The sequence below is a fragment of the Acyrthosiphon pisum genome, chromosome A2 (assembly GCF_005508785.2).
Source record: "Acyrthosiphon pisum isolate AL4f chromosome A2, pea_aphid_22Mar2018_4r6ur, whole genome shotgun sequence".
Lineage (NCBI taxonomy): Eukaryota > Metazoa > Arthropoda > Insecta > Hemiptera > Aphididae > Acyrthosiphon > Acyrthosiphon pisum.
In genome coordinates this window covers 71,899,649-71,918,755 of record NC_042495.1, presented here as the reverse complement: position 1 = coordinate 71,918,755, position 19,107 = coordinate 71,899,649, and the positions used below count along the sequence as shown (strand labels likewise).

Below are 19,107 nucleotides of genomic sequence, written 5' to 3'. Positions count from 1 at the left end.
TCCCAAAAATGAAAGAAAACAGAAAGAGAACGGACCACCGTGCTGGTCAAGGATCCTAACGTGTGCCGTTATATGGCTACACTGTACGAAGGTGATCTCGACTAGCGATATTATCACCTTGTGGCCTGGACATATGTTTAATTATTCAAGTAGTTGTAACTTCCTACTTCCTTTGGAATTCTTAATAGATATTGGGTAAGAACTTATAGTTCGATTCGGTGCATCTATTCTGTGATCCGTCTTCTTACTCCGGACATTTTCCGTTTTGCTTGTCACTCGATAGTCGACATTCACCGCGGACTGCCATCATCATGAGTTACTGGAGGGCCGCTGGATTAAAGTAATTATATATTTTGCTTATTATTACTGCGCTGTGGTGTACACTCTACATAGGCGTCGAACTGTAGGCCCCGCCACTTTGAGGTCCGCGTTTTCTACGCTTTTCCATGTTAATACAAAAATCTATCGTTTCCGGGCATCAATGTATTATGCTATTATGGTTTTAGCTTCACCATTTCCAAATTTGACCTAGGTACCTATATTTAGAATTATTTCGTATGCCCATGCACAGGTCTGCTGTATTCGTATCCATTTCAATAATGTGATCCAACACCAAACATAAGATAGATTTAATATTTATTTAATTAATATCCTAACTGTTGTTGCATTATTAAATTAATTTAAAAGAACATTTTCAGGATCAGAAAAAATCCATTTGTCAAATGCTATTTTCATTATTTTGAACTCTGCCGGCAATACTAGTAAATACAATGTACAAGCACTATAACAACCAATCTACAACACTACCAACCACCACTTTGGTATGCAAACGGTGCGACCCAATCTCCCACTATATCAAATTGCAGGATAAAGGACTATGTCGCTTATGACATGTAGTTGGTGGCAAAGGCCGATAACTCTGTGTTACCCTACGTCTACATAAAACATCTACAAAAAGTTTAGTCATCATTCTCACTTTATCAAAACTGTATATTTAAACACAATAAATATTTTCTGTGCCAATATTTCACTGTGCCACGTAAAAATTAACTCAATAAAAATATTTGAATATGGTTTCCGGATATAAATTATTCGGTGCTAGTTTTTTCATGTGTTAGTCCTTATATATTCAATATTCAACAACGTGACCATTTAAAACAAGACATAGTCCACGTTAAACTTGGCCATTAAATTAACTTTCTTTGTTGATTTTAGCTATGTTAATTATTCCAACATTGCTGCAAAAGTCGTAAGGAGGGTGTTGAAACCAGAACTCCAAGCCAACGCAGCCAAACGTGATGAAACACATGTCAAATTCACCCCGTGGGTCAAGGGAAAGCCATCCAGTAAGTATCTAGTTAAATTACCTACATAATTTTCAATATAAAATCTAAGAATATGATCAAATCTAGTTGGTACCTTTCATATTGTAATTTTTTCACACGTGTATGTTAGCGTATTTTACATACCTAATTTTAGTACAATACTTATACCAAAAATATATAGGTACCTTCTAGAAAACTTAATGGGCCAAAAATTATTATTATCAATTATTTGGTACAAAATCATATAATAAATTTGTTTAAACCAATTAAAAAGTTCTATCAAAATATTATAATATCTCAACTGATTCCACATAGATTTAGACTGATATCTACATGTAATTGTCTACTGGCAATAACATTTGAACCAATAAATAATGCAGAGATTTTACAGATTTTCAATCAAAGTATAAAACTAAAAAAAAAAAAAAATATTGCTTCAAATTAAAAATCAATAATTTAAAAACACCTAGTATTTGAGGAAATAACTCATTGATTATAATATGGTAATTTTAAACTATGTCTATTTATAAAAATTTCAGATGAAAAAGCTTGAACTTATATAAATTAAACAATTTAAAAGTCGTTTTACATTTTTAGTAAGTTATAGTGTGTTTTCAAGTCTTGCATGGTTGATTATTTCAAAATATACTAATAAAAACAAATGTATTTGTGTGCATTTATATTATAGTTTGTTGTTTGAATTGTTTATAATAGTTATGAAAAACAATACATTTTTTTTTTGTTTAATACGCTTAGTATAAGATGTTTTTATTCAAATTTGAAGTTGAATATATTTTTTTAAGTAGTTTACAGATAATTAATATAATATTATTTATATTTGTACATTTATCTATTAATTTATTTTTTATTTTTCTTGTAGAGCCGGGCCAATAGTCGATTTAACAACAATGACACTTCAAAGTTTTGAGTAAAATTCAATGTAATATGTTTTTTAGTTAAACTAAATGTAATTTACTTAACAAATAAACATTCATTTTATTTATGTCAGTTATAAATTTATAATTATGTATAATTCATTACAAATAGGTGTTTTTTTTCCTATGTAGTAAAGCTGAAAAAAAACTTTTTTTAATAAAAATGTAAGATTATAAGATATTAAAATTGTGTTGTGTTTATTTATTTATAAATAACACTTATATTCAACTTTTTCCTTAAAATTTAAATTACCTTGTGATCAAAACAATTGTTTTGGTCAATGTAGTGATTTATATTTAATTTTTGTAGTAATTACTAAATCTTTGTATCTTGCACAATATGTAAATTATCTATTTCAAATGTCATTATTTACAAATTCAAACACATGTTCCTACTCAGCTCTTCAGTAATGAAACCTAAGTTACAAGATAAAAAAAGCTGGTAAGTGTATGACACACTGCCATACAGTAGGTTTCAAGTGGGTCACTAAAATAGATGGTATTAAATTTGAATTTAATGATATAATAATGTCAGAGTATACGAAAAACATTTTTGAACGGAGACGGTTTTTCAGCCTAGGATATTTTATATATTTAAATTGTTTTTATTAATACAGAAGCCGGTAAGTTGAATTTATATTATTTTATTATACTATAGAAGTTCCAAATACCCACGAATCATATTTTTAAACATAAACAAAAGATTAAAATTATTATTTAAATATCTAATTTCATCCAAATTTCAACTTCAAAAACTGTGTTTTTAGATTAAATTAATTTAGATTTTTTTGGTTTAAGTATCAAATTACTTACATGAAAACTTGTTTTAAATGTTCAATACTTGGCTATACAAATTTAACATTTTATTCATTTTGTCAAACTGTATAATATTATAACAGATATTTCATTGAAATATTACACAGAGGACATATTTAATGCATTTTTAAGCAATATGGCTTCAGTTATAATTTATTTTTTATAATTCTTTATGATATTTGACTTAGTATTTTGTGCTTAAGTTTTAAAAATTTTTAATTTTTATTATTGAATATGTTTACGACACCCCACTGTGTATATTGTAAATTGTAAAGTAGTCCTGTCCTGCCAGTAGAGTGCATATTGTAAGATAGCTGCCATACAGGTATTCCGATACATGTCAACGTAAATTAGTATTATATTAGTAACTAGTCCTATATCAATGAACCGGAAGAACACAATCCAACAACTTATTCAATAACACAGTATAAAAACATTAGACAAGGACAACTTTAACAATTTTAATCGAACATAAGCCCTTAGCAAAGATCTATACTTCCAGGTGTATAAGCTGGTGGTTTGATACACGTATCAAAAGAATGTAAATGTAACGTCAGAGCAAAAGGTTATTTTATAAAAATATAATACTATATGAATGTATAATAAATAAACTATAATATACTTTATTTTCTTTCATTTTGGGCTTTTGCCCATTCAAATATTCAACTCCAAAAATAAACCAATAAATTATATACATATATAAAAAATAAAACTATAGTTGCAACATTAAAAAAAAAAAAAATATTTCCTGAAATAGGCATATAACAATAAATTAGCTAAATAGTGTCTGATCAATTACAAATTTAATTGTTTGATTTCAGAGTACCATCGTTGTTTAATAAATGGTCATTAACACATTTTGGACCACTACCTAATTTAGTGACCATGATATACTTCAAAAGATCCTTATCTTTGGGTTTAAGACCATATGGTTTTATCTAAAACAATTTACAGAATCACAATTACAAAATGCATACACACAATTATATTTCATTGAATTACATACTTTAGCAGGCAACGAAGTTTCAATTCCTCGTAAATATGAAGAATTAGGTTGCTGTGATGGGAAAACATTAACCAATTCTGACATAAACAAACTCAGATCTTTTTGTTGAATAAATAAAAAAGCGTTTGGACCAGCATCAAATGTATAAGAAACCTAAAATAGTACAAACCATTAAAGTACACTTATAATAACTTAATAAGTGGTAAACGAGGTTAAAAATAGTCATATACTTTAATTTGACCAACAGCTTCATTATAATCATGAATAAAAGATATTATTTCATGTGATACTTGATTCAAATAAACACAAGGTGGATATGTATCCAAACAAACAGCATGAAATTGATTACTGTCTCGCATTGTAATTTCAGCAAATTTTTCAAAATTTTTATCTGTTATGGCCTGAAACAAAAATGTAGCATTTATACATTTATAATAGAATGTTTCAGAAATAATTATACTTGAATGATTTCATTTGTTCTTTCAGGTACACACTTTTGAATTCTGTACTTAAGTAATTCACTAGTTTTTACTGATTGTTTCATTCCCACGGTACTACTAGTTTTTTTTTGAGAATCATTTACCTATCCAAAATAATTAGAAATATGAATTATAATTTTTGAAAAGAGCTTAAATATTAGTTATTTTTGCTACATTAATGTTGTGATACAACATTTTGAAGCAACGATAAACCATAAAATTCAAAAAACTATTATGTGTGCAGTAAGGTTAAAACTGTGTATACTTTACCACTACATTTGATTTTCTATCAATTTAATTCAAAAGTACTCAAGAAAAATTATATAAAAGCATAGTTAAATTAATATGTTTCACTCAGAATGTATAACAAAAATATTGTAAAAGCAACATAGTTAAATTATTAGACATAAACCTATGTTACCACTAGTATGATAATTCTCATTTCTGGCCAGTGTGTATCGGCAGAAATTTGAACTGCAGTTGAATCTGAACCTAGGTCATCAGTACCAGCTTTCCAATGAACAAATCCTCCATAAATACTCCTACATGCACTTCCACTACCTTGTCTTGCTATAGATGGTAAATCTTCGTCTACCAAGCCAAAAGCATTAGCTAATGTATATACTGTTAAAAAATATTAAAAATAATTTAACATTTTTAAAAATTCAGTTGTTGATTTTTGAAAATGTGCAAACCAAGACAAGCATAACCAGCTGCCGATGAAGCTAGTCCTGCTGCAGTAGGGAAATTATTTTCAGAACAGACTCTTATATTCCATTTTGCTTCTTGACTATTTTCACCTTTACGTATTCTGATTAAATTTCTTACTGAAAAAAGAAAACATTAACTTTGCATCTTATTTTTGATGAATGTCTAGAAAACTATTAATAATTTTTGTAATTTAAAATAATATTCTATATTACTATTTGTAGTTGAAATAAAATGTATAAACTAAAAATGTACAGTTTTTACAAAAATAAAGTACTTTCACTATGGTACAATACTACAATATGATATTTTAATTTAAAAATAAATCAATTATTGTCTTACAAGCAAACAATATGAATTATTATAAAAATATAGATTAATTTTATAAACTAAAAATACTTTTCAATTCTGTTTCAATTAATGTAAATAAAATATAGTCTTACTTAGATCAAAGCATTTTTTCAAACGTTTGTTTGTTTCGATGGACATAATCCTGTAATTTTATAATCATTTAGTCAAAGATTATATATATAATATTTTATTAAATTGTACATATTAACTTAAATTATTAAATAAATAATATAGTTGTTTGAAGTATTTCAAATTCATATCCTGTTTTTTTTTTTTTAAAGCAAATGAAGTACGATCACTGGAAGGTTTCTTCCCTCATCTTTTTTCATGATCAAACTTATTCTAGTACATATTCTTATTATGCCTTTGGCATAGATTGTATATTATATGATAAAAATTTAAAAATATCCGGTTTCAATAAATTATTTTTATGATTTACTTATATATTTTACAAAATCAATTAAATTTAAATATGATAAATGCAACAACTGTAGTGCTATACACTTAATAATTGTAATTATATAAATTACAAATATGAACAATTGAAGTTCATACATATTAAATAAATAATAAATATAATTACAAGTCATATTTTTAAAAATCAATTCAATAGAATAATTAATAATAAAAATATATATATATAATGTTTCCCATTATTAACTAAATACATAAATACAACCATTAATTATGAATACAATGATACAATTAATGATTGAATATCAACTATTGATTATAATTAATTGCAATTTTGTAGTTACTTTTTAATAGAAGAAAATAATATAATCCATAACTCATAAATTATTAAATTACCTCAATTAAATGTTTTTTAGCTTCACATATTTACATTTATTTTGGTATATTTTAACAGTACAATGTACAAATATATTATATAATGTATTTAATATTTATTATTCTTTAATTGCATATCATGAAATATTAATGAAATAGACACATGTAAATTAATGCAAATATTTGAATAAAATATATTATTTCAAATTATATAAGATAGATAAAATTGTTCATAATAATCAATCACATCATTAATATATTACTTAACCTGAATACAATTATTAATAAAGTTAGTTAATGTAAATGTTATGGAAAACGTAAAGATATATTGTTTCAACTAAATTATTTTATAATATTATATAATAAAAAATGAATATATTTGATAGGTAGTTAAAATAATTGCGTTCAGTTTATTATTATAAATACCTAACCTACAGTTCAGTTAATATTTTAGTAGTAGAATATATTATAGTTAATGGAATACCGAATAATAACAAAAATACCTGTATAAAAGCAAAATAATACTCTATTGTTATGATAATCATATTTCATATTTTAATATAATCAAACACATTATATTTTGAGTAAAGAAAGTAATATAATAGTCAAAGGAAATCTATCAATAGACTAAGTATATCTTACTAGTAAATCTATAGACCAGTAGTGAATTGATGTCATTTTAAGGATCCATTGTTATTCAACACGACTATTTCATTAAGTCGCTGGCCTAATTTAGAAACTAGTACAAACACGTTATAGAAAATTCATAAAAAAAACAAGTCACTTACTGCCCATTTAGCCAAACACTGTCTTCATCTATAAACGGTCCTGCAAGAACAGATGTCTTGGCATGCATCTATAAAAAAATGTTATGATATAATAGCCCTATTCTACCTTATATGAAGTAAAAGAATTTTGAAAGTAGGGCCCACATCTTCTTCCTTGATGTATATTTAAATATTACAAAACAAAACTATGTTTACAAATTGTACACAAGATTTCGATTTACTGTATGATAATATTAAAGCTTAAAGGTATTTTCAAACTGCAGATAAATAAATATTTCTCAATAGGTACATTATTATCGAGATTATTATTTTAATATTGGTAAAATATTATATTGGTTCTTGGTCAAATATTCAAATAGACACCAGAAACAATTGTTTGTTATAAAAATATAATGTATTATATCATTATGTCTATAGATAAAGGTTGGTATGATAATTTGAAACAATTTTTTGAAGGGCTTAGTAAATTTGGAAAAAGAATGTTCTATCGCTTTTAAGGGATTATGTGATCGCGTATAACTGTATTATACACAGGTACAAGTATAAACTCACTTGATCGCAATCCAAAGTCAGACTGACCGAATCGTTTAGAGGCAATATCAAATGTTCGTCTCTTTTGCCCCCTGAAAATAGAAAAATAAAAAATATAATACCCTGGATTGACACAGGGGAAAAGCGCGGGAACTCACAGTATTTAATGGTGGCTATGTTGACGGGTGCCACACACGTCACGACCTTTTCCATGACAATTCGAACGGAATGAAAACCGATGACGATGAATCGCCTCTGTGGCGTTCAGTGAAGTAAAGAAGACGTTAAGAAAATGTGTAAGTTATCGTGAATAGTGAGAGCACGCCACGTTGCTGTTTATTCAGAAAGTCGACGGAGTGTTAGACGACGGCGCGGCAACTAACAACTAACGGTCGATCACATAGGTCCGGTCGTACTTATACTACGAAATTCGAGTACGGTGACCGACAGGCGGCGGAGAGGTGTTGGACTCGCAAGTGCTGGGTGATAGTAGTTGCTAACTAGAACCAATAACTGGCAATAACTATGTATACTGTAAAGTGAGGTAGCGAGCGGCAAGCACCGTCGTCACTCACTCACTCCAATACTCCATCGTCCTCACTACTCACTAGTCCGCACTCTGCCGTCCGGCCATTCCGGCGCCTCTGCTTGACGCGGACGGTCGGGTGGCGAAAGACTGCGGCCTGCCGCGGACCACGGCTGTAAGAATAATGTCCGAAGGCGGCTCAGTCTCGGCGATTGACCTTGCCGAACTGCCGAAATACACACATCAACACATGCCCACATGGTGTGAAGTGTAAGCCCACGATTTATTATCACCTAGTAAATATACCCTTTGTTTATGTCACCTTGCACAGTGTACGCAGTCTGGATGGCTGATGATAAATTGATAACATCAGCTCCAGCTGAAAATCTGAAAGTATTTTTTTTCACTAGGAAGTTTTTTCTACTATTATTATTATTTAACGATGAATCACTAAACGTATTTGTTTATTTGTTATTTTATATACTTGTCTATGACAGTATGTAACGTACAAAACAATTATCTCGATACATGGTGCGTAATGTTGTACTATATACATACGCACACGAACATACAATATAACACGTAAACCAGATATACACACGCACACGCGCGCGCGATTAATCGTTTTCCGCATTTAATAATATGTATTTTTATTGTTGTTGACGTAAATAATATTGAACACGCACACACGAGCAGGCGGGAGCGCGCACTGTCGGTCGGCACTCTGCAGCGTTAATGGCGCACTCGACTCGAGTCGGTTTCAACGGCGTTAATAATGTTTTTTGACTTGAACCGCGGCAATCGCTGTTCGTTGCACGAGAATCGACTTCAATAATATTTTGATCATCGACAACCGACGCAGTGTACCACACTGCTACTGTGCCGTGCACCGTTGTCCGGAGATCGTCGCACGACTACCTGACGGTCGAACAATAATAATACCGACCATTTAGCAACAATAATAAAAGTGACGATTTTTTGGATTTAATTTTGCATATCCCTCCTACCACCGTTGTTGTAATTGTCATCGCTGTTTTCATGGGTGCGTTCCACTGTAAATCGTGTCAGAACGGCGAGAATGTGACGAACATATTCGGTCACGATGGCGGTGAACGGAGACGGTTTATATTTGGCAGGCGTCGTAGCCGCAGTGGTTCGGTCAGACAGACCGATTCGCTTGTGCTTCAGACATTGAGCATCATCAAGAATTTGGGACTTATTGAGAAGTAAGCAATTCCGATGCAAGCTAGGTTTGCGTTGAGCAATTATATGTGTAACATGTACATTACAATAACCATTTCATCACTGAATAATGTTCCTTTTATTTTCTTACAGCTAACTTCCTAATTATACTACACTATTCACGTTCTTTAAGTATAAATTTATTGAAAAATCCTGAAAACCCATTAATCAATTTGAATAGTTAGGTAGGTATCTAATTTATAATATTATCTATTTGTTATTTTCTAAAGTACCTATGGACAACGTATTCATTATCTTAATCTGTCCAACAATTTGGTAGGTAATTTTTATAATTCTCAAACAATATCAAAAGATTGAACCACAGTAAATTTAATAAAGTAATCCTGTAGGTATATAATAAATTAATTTAACTATACCTATTCTAATCCAGATGAAATGTAAGCCATGATAATCATAGTATATTTTATTCATACTAATTTACCTATAAAATAAATTTATTTACCTGCTACATAATTATTACTGTACCTACAGTGTATAGGTAGTAAGGGTAATTACTAATTTATATTATGTTATTAAATTTAATTTTGTTACATTAATAAGAATACATACTTCAACAAATAATTTATTATAAACCCATTCTTATGACTCAACAAAATTGAAGAATATAAAAACAGAATGATTTTAATATATAATGTTTATCAAAAAAGGTTTTTTTGTTTACTAGACTTCTACTACATTTTAATAAAAAAAGAACACTGAAAAACATGGTCAGATCTCTTTTTTGATATCTCTGGTCGGCCCAGTGGCAGCTCCACTGACAAGGTTGTGTGTGGGGGAAGGGGGCTAAGTCATAATTTTCAGAAAAATGTCTGTATTATATGTTTTTTTTTGTAGTTTTATTTATAACAATACAATTTTTTAGAAATACTATCTTGGGGGAGGGGGCACGGTCACTAACCCCCCTAATTCTTCCACGTATCAGCTGAATTTTAAAATATTGTTGTAGGTACCTGCCTAATTTTATTAAAATAATTTACTATAAAATTAAAAAATGGTTGTACATTTATATCAACTAAAAATAATCCAATAAAATTGTATCCATTCTTCATTTGAAATGTTATAAAACCTATAAGATAAGGTACTTAAAAAACGCATTTATCAATTATAATATATTGTATGAGATGCCCTGTGATAACCACAAGTTTCTCTCTAGGATTTAATAATAAATAATTGATAGTTCTCCTTTTTTTTTTATAAAGGTAACCTTTTTAACCTTTTTCATTTAATTTTTTTCATGCAATAATATTCTCAATGAATACATCTACCTTATTTTATTACAATAGCTTGCTATTCATTATGACATTCTGTAATCATTACTGTTACAGAATATATTTTGGTGGCACTTAATACCCTATTATATTCCCAAAAAAAAACAAAAAATATATTTCGGTCCATTAAAATAGCTATAATAGTATAATGAAATGTCAATTTTAATAGTGTTTTGATTTTCATTTTATTCACTAAACATTGTGGAATTGGTTTAATTGTTTTATAATTATTCTAGGTAGTCATTTTATTACAAATATGGAAATTTAGGTACCTAAATTGATTAATATTTATCACATTTTTTATTTATCTAATTATTAATACATGTTTTAATTGTTTAAAGTAAATTTATAATAACAATTTTAGCAGACTTAAATATTTATTAGATCAAAGACATACTGAGTATTTTATTAATATTTTGAGTTAGGTACTTAGGTATGATTAACATTTTACCGTAGTAGTCTAGGATAATACTTTGTTTACTAGCTACAAACCAATTAATTTGTTTGTTAAAATCACACTTCATGGACTTTAACAAAATGAATCTGTTTCTAAATGTATACAAAATGATTTGTACATTTAAATTATTATTTTATAATATTTAACTTTAGATTGTTCTCTGAATATAGCTCAGAATATAATAAATATGTGCTTTATTTTGTTACATGAATAAGTGTTTTTCATAAAGTTCAAACGTTAATTATACCTAGTATCTAAAATGTATTTTTAATTACAGTAAATAATGTTTTGATGAATGTATAATTTGAATACTTTGAAGAAATCAAATTTTATGTTAGAAAAAGGTTGATTTAGTTAGTTCCAAAAGCGGCAAATCAAAATTGTCAATATTACAGTACCTACTGCTTAAATCAGGTTGACTATTTCTACTCCTGGAAATCGAGTAGACTTCCTCCGAAGTTTGTCGTTACCTCAAGACCTACACAAGATGGTTTTACATAACAAATCGAGGGACTTTTCAATTTTAATTGGCCAAGCGAGTGACCTTGGCACCTCCCTGGGTCTTTGTATAATATTTGTATAATTATGTATCTCATGCTGTCATGGCTTTTCGCAAAATACCATTTTCACTTTCTGCTACCAAATTGTTGTGTCTGCCATCCAGAATAGGTAGATTTACTACCTGATTTGCATAGGTATTGCATATTGTCCACAAACCGGCACATATTATTGTATCTTGAAAAGTCCTGTTCCTTCAAACTCTCAAAAAATAACTACAATAATATTGTTAGAGATTGAGAATTTATGTAAAAAAATATCTGTAAATTTACCAAGTGGTAAAATGGAATCTAAGGTTAAATAAAAAAAATTTCTTAGGACCATATTTTGTATTAGTAAATATTATGATTGTAACAACTATTATTGTATTCTGGACAAATTTAATTCTTTCTAATAATATTAATAAAGAACTTAAAATGGATCTATTGTTCTGTATCAGTACATATTATGAATATTTAATTTATCAAAATTACCACAACATTTCCATAATTTTTTATGTTCAAATGTCAAAACATATTTTATATTTATTTACTTTTAACTATTACCATAGAACAATAGTATAATAATTATTGTATTGGTATTTATTATCAGTTGATAAAAAAAAATTAACTCTTTGCAATTCAGGATAGGTGTTTTTGATTGCATTCTATTAGATGGGCGACACTAAATTTTTTTGGGTAAAAAAAATTGTAAAATACACGGTAAATTGTTTTACCTGGTAAATTTACAGCACGCACATCTAAATACTGTCACTAATATGTACTGATTTCCAATGCAATATGATTCTCAACGTTTTTAAAATGCTAAACTATTAACCTCATCACACAGCTGATAACAAACACTTTGCTTCTTTCATGAATTATTCAAAATTAATCAACCCCAACTAGGGTGGCCACCTATTCAGGTTTTTCCCGGATACTCCAGTTTTACTTAAAAAACTACGAGGTATGAGTATATTAAGTTTCTCTTGCATTTCATTATCTACCTTTTCATCTCATAAATAAGTATAGATGTATTAAAATGTATAGGCATGGTGACCGAGTGCAACTAGTATAAATAACTAATAGCTTCATATTTTAAAGAAAAAAACAACTAGGTTCTATATAAAGGGTGCTCTGCAGCATAGATATTTATTATTCATAACTAAATAGATTTTGCTTATCTCAAAATTATGAATTTTTTTTTTACAATAAAGTATAACAAAGCAAAATAGTTATACAAATCAACTCTAGTTTTTATAAAATTAATCTAAAACTTGATCAAATTCATATTATAAACATGACTATTATGGTTTAATTATTAGCATAAATTAACCATATTTTATTTTCCAGTGGTACTGAAGCTCCTGAAGCATTGCGAAAGTTACATTGGGTCGCAGATGATGGTGATGGTTGGATTCAAGTGGTATTGTCTATGATTCATGTCATTCCCCTTGACGATCCACTAAGTCCAGCTCTTATAACTGTTATTCTTGACGATTGCCCTCTACCCGATAAAGTAAAAATAATTATTACATTTTTAAAATTCTATTTAAAAACATATTAATTTTGTTTAAGATAACATAATTAATGTTAAATTAAATTTTTTATTTTAGGACACTGTAATGAAATTATCACAAATGTTAGATTTGTCAAATAAAACTCCTAAACGTAAAACAGTTGACCAACATCGTAACATTTGTGTAATATTAGGTATACTCGCTGACAAGTTACCTGGACCTTTAAGTATTGCTTTATTAACTAAAGATACATTGACTTATCTTTTCAATAACATGGTTAGTTATACACTCAAAACACTGATATCAGATGTATATTGAATGAACTTTAAAATATCCAATAAATTTTTTTCTAGGATTTGCAAGTTCATCCATCAATTATACTATTTTCATTAATTGCACTTGAAAAATTCGCACAAATAAGTATGTTCCATTTTAATTTATCGTTATTGTCATTTATAAATGTACCTTTTAATTTTTAGGAGAGAACAGATTTACAATTGAAACTTTTATGAAGACTGGACCTTTGGCTATGTTGTCAATATTTGAAAGGTTGACAGGTTCCGATCAACCATTTTATGCTCAAGTTGGGTTTTGCGCTGAATGGCTACTGGATAACATATGTAATACACTAATTTAATGTTATATTAATTTTAATGTAATAATATTTTATTTTGATTTTTAATTAGTTGTGGACGATCAAAGGACATCATCATATTTAAATATTTCAATGGAAGGTGTGAATGCTATATTAAATCAAGAAGATGCTAGCGAGTATCTAAAACTGGGTCCTTCTGGTTTAGAAGTATAAGCAATATTCTAAATAACCATATATTTCTTATACAACCTCATACATTTTTTTTAACTAGGCTAGATGTGATGCTTGTAGTTTTGAAAGTGTCCGCTGTACATTCCAAATTGACAAAGGCACTTGGTACTATGAAGTAACAATATTAACATCTGGTGTCATGCAAATTGGATGGTCAACTAGAAATTCGAAATTTGTTAATCATGTAAATATTTATATTTTATCACATGTTTTATTGAATTGATATGAATAAATCATTTTAGGAAGGATATGGCATAGGTGATGATGAATATTCCGTAGCCTATGATGGATGTAGACAACTAGTTTGGCATGGTGCTCGATGTACAAGTTGTGTATCTGGAAGGCCATGGCGAGAAGGAGACACAGTTGGTTGCTTATTACAAGTGGAAAAACCATCTCCAACTGCAACATTCTACCTAAATGGTCAAATTGTAGCTTTTAATGATAAAATATTTCAATATGCCAAGTATGACGACAAACATTTTTATCTATATTATTTGCATCTTAAAAAAGTTTGAATTCTACAAATATAGGACAGAGTTTTTTGCTGCAGCTAGTTTTATGACATTCCAACAAAGTCGTTTTAACTTTGGTAGCAAACCATTCAAATATCCACCAAAAGGCGTAAAATTTAGTATCATGAATGACCATGGAAAATTGGATGCAAAAGAAAAAACAATCTTACCAAAGTAAATATTTATATAAAAAATATGATGTGTGAAATAATTTTATTTTTTTTTAGACAAATGAGACTGGGCTTATTAGGTTTGTTGGGCAAGCAAACAGCTGATGAAGATTCATGTACAATTTGTTTTGATCATAAAGCTGATGTTATGTTATACCCTTGTAAACACGAGTAAGTAATTTATAATAAAATATTACCTTCAGGTCAATTTCCTTTAAGGAACACTTATAATCATTATTAATTAGGTAAATGATTTCAATTTTTTAAACATTTTGATGTACTTACACATTTTAACTTAAAATGCTTACATAAAATATAACTATTAGTTCAATATTATTTACTGTGTATACTGAAACCTGCATAGCCATAGTTTAAAATGTTCATAACTCTTTAAAATAAAAATATTTAAATAATACAAGACCAATTAAATATCAACATTACTGCTATAGCCTATATTTTTCTTAATATTTGGGTAAGATTTAAAACTAAAAACAATAATCAAAGAAAAATGTTTCTATACAATTTACAACCACCTAGATATTTGACTCATAGTAATCCCCTAACCAAAAATTTTACAGCCAATACTACAATAGCATCATTAATGCTAAATAGCACTTTTCATCAAAAATTATGCTATATTTTATTACCTTTAGCCTATATTCTTAATGTTTCAAATAATATCAATTATATATTGCACCATATCCTTACACAGCGTCAGATTATGCCAGCTAAATTTATTTAGTTACTGGTATTATATTTTTTTCAGGTCCAAATGTCTATGATAATTTTTGAATAGGGCAGTTTTAGTTGGTATATGCAGACCTCTATTGCATATGTCAACAATTAAAAAATTTTATACTGCAGTACAAGAGTATAATTTGAATATTATGGCTGAAGTAATATTCATATTCTCGTATCATTAGAAATATGACTGCAAAGAACTATTAATTCTTAAGTTTGACGAATGTTTTGTATGTATTCTTCTACTGTTTGTTTCAGAGGTTATTGTGAAAACTGTGCACAGCAGCTAACACTTTGTCCAGTTTGTCGTCAATTAATCGACAGGTTTCAGGAAAGCATTCCTACAACAGCCACACCAATAGTCCTAGTCAGTTAGTTGTGATGTGATCTCTTCCATTTTTTACAAATTATTATATACGGTTATGTACATTTATATAGGGTCGCATACCCCTTGTTTTCCCATTTTCTCATTTAACTAATACAGGGACATGGGAAAACAAGGTGGTTAACTCTGTATATGTATACATATTATATTCTTTTATATTGTAAGTCTTTATAAACTTTGTGTATATTTAACAAATGTCTTAAAAATTAAACTCTTTCAAACATTGAATCAATATATTTTTCTTTATTTTAAAAGTTTCCAATTTTTAGTTCTGGAATCCAAAGAATTTGGTAGACCATAACTTTTCATATATTTTGAGTAATATGTAACTAAGTAAAAGGAAAAAAAACCATTTAGTAGGAACATACATTGGCTAATAATAAAAACATTAAAATATTATATTGCAAAAATAAAATGTTATTCATCTGAATATATATATATATATATATCAATTAATATTATAATAATAATAACAATAAAAATAATAATAAATATTTTTTATAAATAATAATCATATTAAGTTTATTTTCATATGCATTAATGTTGGCACAGCCATTTTTGGATAAAATTTATTGTGAATAACTGTTATTGTAAAATTAAAAGTAAATAAAAGTGATCGCACATGTAAATTAATATAAACTAATTGGCACTAATACCAAAGCCCCGGTTGCTATCAGCAAAGTAACGAACATCCCGGTCCTCATCTCTTCTTAACCTTGTCAAGGTTTCAGTAAGTACATTATGTTGAGGATTTTGTAAATCCATAAACACCGCTATAATAAATATGTATGTATAAATATAATATTAGTTTGCCAAATACGTATTTTTTTGTTACACTTACAGTTGTTAGCAACTTGTGTATATAGAGTTTTGGCTACCATTAATCGAACATTTGGTACACGGTCAGAACCCAAGTTTAGCAAACAAGGCATTAATTCATTATTGAAATCTATCGTAGATAGACATCGGTCACCGTAGTTCAATATGTAAGAGCATATTTGGGCAAACATTTGTCGTCTACTCCACAAGTCTGCTCGTCCAAAACGCGTAACTAGTTCATTCAACATCAATCGTTTCAGACTTAGATTTTTATTAAGTACCACCAATAATTCAGGAACCTAGCAAGTAGTAATATAAACACAGTTAATATGGTCTATAATTTAAGTAAAAATCATTTATAATTACCAGTGATAAAGCAGACTGACGCACAGATGATATTCTATCCATGAGTAAGGACAAACATACCTCATGTATATGATGATACATATCGAGTGGTGTAAATAGGTGTAAAGACTCTGCTAATTGTTCGCAGAAATTTTGTCGGAAGCGCCAGTTCCATTCATAATCAGTTTTCAAAAAACGACACATCATAGGCGCCAAATCACTACGTACAGTCACCGATAACATCTAATATAATATGATATAATATTAATAATTTTCATATTTTTATCTATTTATAATATTCTGGTTAATTATCATCATTACCACCTTGTGTTAATTAAAGTTCAACTTCTCATAATATATGGTATTTAAAATAAATTTGACATAGTTTACTCACATCTTAACATTATAAGTTCAAGAAACTTATTTAATATACATCAACAGTATAATCAGATTAAGTTAGGTTGAGGTTCATCACTGAGGTATCAGTTGAAACACGGACCATAAGTTTTTCATCATATTATAAATTAAACATTTTAATAACACAATAAAATTGTGAACATGACCTTTTTAAAAATACTTCAATCAAAAATAGTATAGAAAAAATTCACTGGTATCAGATAAACAAGAACCATACATTTTTTCGTCATATCAAAAAGATATTTAACTATAATTCAATTTTTTTTTGCCAAATATTGCGGTAAATTATATTAAATCAGATATAATTTAGGTTTTAAGTTCATCACTGAGATATCAGATGAAACACGGACCATAAATTTTTCATCATATTATAAATTAAACATTTTAATAACTCAATAAAATTGTGAACATGACCTTTTTAAAAATATTTCAATCAAAAATAGTATAGAAAAAGTTCACTGGTATCAGATAAGTAAAGACCATACATTTTTTGTCATATCAAAAAGATATTTTACTATAATTCAATTTTTTTTTTCGCCAAATATTGCGGTAAATTATATTAAATCAGATATAATTTAGGTTTAAGTTCATCACTGAGATATCAGATGAAACACGGACCATAAATTTTTCATCATATTATAAATTAAACATTTTAATAACTCAATAAAATTGTGAACATGACCTTTTTAAAAATATTTCAATCAAAAATAGTATAGAAAAAGTTCACTGGTATCAGATAAGTAAAGACCATACATTTTTTGTCATATCAAAAAGATATTTTACTATAATTCAATTTTTTTTTTCGCCAAATATTGCGGTAAATTATATTAAATCAGATATAATTTAGGTTTTAAGTTCATCACTGAGATATCAGATGAAACACGGACCATAAGTTTTTCATCATATTATAAATTAAACATTTTAATAACACAATAAAATTGTGAACATGACCTTTTTAAAAATACTTCAATCAAAAATAGTATAGAAAAAATTCACTGGTATCAGATAAACAAGAACCATACATTTTTTCGTCATATCAAAAAGATATTTAACTATAATTCAATTTTTTTTTGCCAAATATTGCGGTAAATTATATTAAATCAGATATAATTTAGGTTTTAAGTTCATCACTGAGATATCAGATGAAACACGGACCATAAATTTTTCATCATATTATAAATTAAACATTTTAATAACTCAATAAAATTGTGAACATGACCTTTTTAAAAATATTTCAATCAAAAATAGTATAGAAAAAGTTCACTGGTATCAGATAAGTAAAGACCATACATTTTTTGTCATATCAAAAAGATATTTTACTATAATTCAATTTTTTTTTTCGCCAAATATTGCGGTAAATTATATTAAATCAGATATAATTTAGGTTTAAGTTCATCACTGAGATATCAGATGAAACACGGACCATAAATTTTTCATCATATTATAAATTAAACATTTTAATAACTCAATAAAATTGTGAACATGACCTTTTTAAAAATATTTCAATCAAAAATAGTATAGAAAAAGTTCACTGGTATCAGATAAGTAAAGACCATACATTTTTTGTCATATCAAAAAGATATTTTACTAT

The 19,107-nt window shown here is 28.0% G+C and overlaps 4 protein-coding genes across 12 annotated transcripts in view; 2 read left to right on the top strand and 2 right to left on the bottom strand.

Moving 5' to 3' along the window:
• Positions 1-124: 124 nt before the first annotated feature.
• On the top strand, positions 125-2,447 carry LOC100144904 (stunted-like). Of its 2 annotated transcripts, NM_001136095.1 has the most exons (4): positions 125-340; positions 1,216-1,346; positions 1,865-1,921; positions 2,206-2,447. In NM_001136095.1, the coding sequence occupies exons 1-3, from the start codon at positions 312-314 to the stop codon at positions 1,876-1,878; spliced, it is 174 nt and encodes a 57-aa protein (NP_001129567.1). In that variant the 5' UTR covers positions 125-311; the 3' UTR covers positions 1,879-1,921; positions 2,206-2,447. The 2 variants fall into 2 exon arrangements, with proteins under 2 accessions (NP_001129567.1, NP_001119671.1); NM_001126199.2 differs by lacking the exon at positions 1,865-1,921.
• Positions 2,448-3,668: 1,221 nt separating this feature from the next.
• Mvd (diphosphomevalonate decarboxylase) lies at positions 3,669-8,475 on the bottom strand. Of its 5 annotated transcripts, none has more exons than XM_016802225.2 (11): positions 8,337-8,475; positions 7,887-8,241; positions 7,750-7,820; positions 7,198-7,265; positions 5,713-5,762; positions 5,257-5,388; positions 4,983-5,185; positions 4,543-4,665; positions 4,313-4,483; positions 4,083-4,235; positions 3,669-4,014 (listed from the first exon to the last, which is right to left on the bottom strand). In XM_016802225.2, exons 2-11 carry the CDS (start codon positions 7,939-7,941, stop codon positions 3,880-3,882), a joined length of 1,161 nt encoding a protein of 386 aa, XP_016657714.1. In that variant the 5' UTR covers positions 7,942-8,241; positions 8,337-8,475; the 3' UTR covers positions 3,669-3,879. The 5 variants fall into 5 exon arrangements, with proteins under 5 accessions (XP_016657714.1, XP_016657715.1, XP_029344726.1 ...); XM_016802226.2 differs by having other exon boundaries at positions 7,887-8,228; XM_029488866.1 differs by having other exon boundaries at positions 7,887-8,228; positions 8,304-8,459.
• Positions 8,476-8,592: 117 nt separating this feature from the next.
• On the top strand, positions 8,593-16,163 carry Rspry1 (RING finger and SPRY domain-containing protein 1). 3 transcript variants are annotated; one of them, XR_003839350.1, is made up of 12 exons: positions 8,598-9,480; positions 13,132-13,297; positions 13,395-13,574; positions 13,652-13,718; positions 13,778-13,918; positions 13,985-14,100; positions 14,165-14,308; positions 14,367-14,590; positions 14,658-14,813; positions 14,867-14,980; positions 15,576-15,705; positions 15,809-16,163. XR_003839350.1 is itself a non-coding variant. In XM_029488924.1 (12 exons), exons 3-12 carry the CDS (start codon positions 13,214-13,216, stop codon positions 15,924-15,926), a joined length of 1,344 nt encoding a protein of 447 aa, XP_029344784.1. In that variant the 5' UTR covers positions 9,342-9,480; positions 9,590-9,681; positions 13,132-13,213; the 3' UTR covers positions 15,927-16,163.
• Positions 16,164-16,329: 166 nt separating this feature from the next.
• The window catches only part of LOC100163630 (serine/threonine-protein phosphatase 4 regulatory subunit 1), a 30,898-nt gene continuing 28,120 nt past the window's right edge, over positions 16,330-19,107 (bottom strand). For both annotated transcript variants that reach the window (XM_001945695.4, XM_008182124.3), the window contains 3 exons: positions 17,121-17,342; positions 16,777-17,053; positions 16,330-16,708 (listed from right to left, as the gene is read on the bottom strand). In XM_001945695.4, coding sequence (XP_001945730.1) covers positions 16,575-16,708; positions 16,777-17,053; positions 17,121-17,342 — 633 coding nt within the window. In that variant the 3' untranslated portion in view covers positions 16,330-16,574. The remainder of the gene's footprint in view (positions 16,709-16,776; positions 17,054-17,120; positions 17,343-19,107) is intronic.

Excerpts from the sequence above, each read along its gene's own strand:
- Rspry1 (XM_029488924.1), top strand. The coding sequence starts at position 13,214 with ATGATTCATGTCATTCCCCTTGACGATCCACTAAGTCCAGCTCTTATA. Across the intron at positions 13,719-13,777 it reads TGAAAAATTCGCACAAATAA|GAGAGAACAGATTTACAATT; the intron begins GTATGTTCCATT and ends TTTAATTTTTAG. Across the intron at positions 13,919-13,984 it reads ATGGCTACTGGATAACATAT|TTGTGGACGATCAAAGGACA; the intron begins GTAATACACTAA and ends ATTTTTAATTAG.
- Mvd (XM_016802225.2), bottom strand. The coding sequence starts at position 7,941 with ATGGAAAAGGTCGTGACGTGTGTGGCACCCGTCAACATAGCCACCATT. Across the intron at positions 7,266-7,749 it reads TGACTTTGGATTGCGATCAA|ATGCATGCCAAGACATCTGT; the intron begins GTGAGTTTATAC and ends ATTTTTTTATAG. Across the intron at positions 4,484-4,542 it reads GAACAAATGAAATCATTCAA|GCCATAACAGATAAAAATTT; the intron begins GTATAATTATTT and ends TTTTTGTTTCAG.
- LOC100144904 (NM_001126199.2), top strand. The coding sequence starts at position 312 with ATGAGTTACTGGAGGGCCGCTGGATTAAA. Across the intron at positions 341-1,215 it reads TGGAGGGCCGCTGGATTAAA|CTATGTTAATTATTCCAACA; the intron begins GTAATTATATAT and ends TGTTGATTTTAG.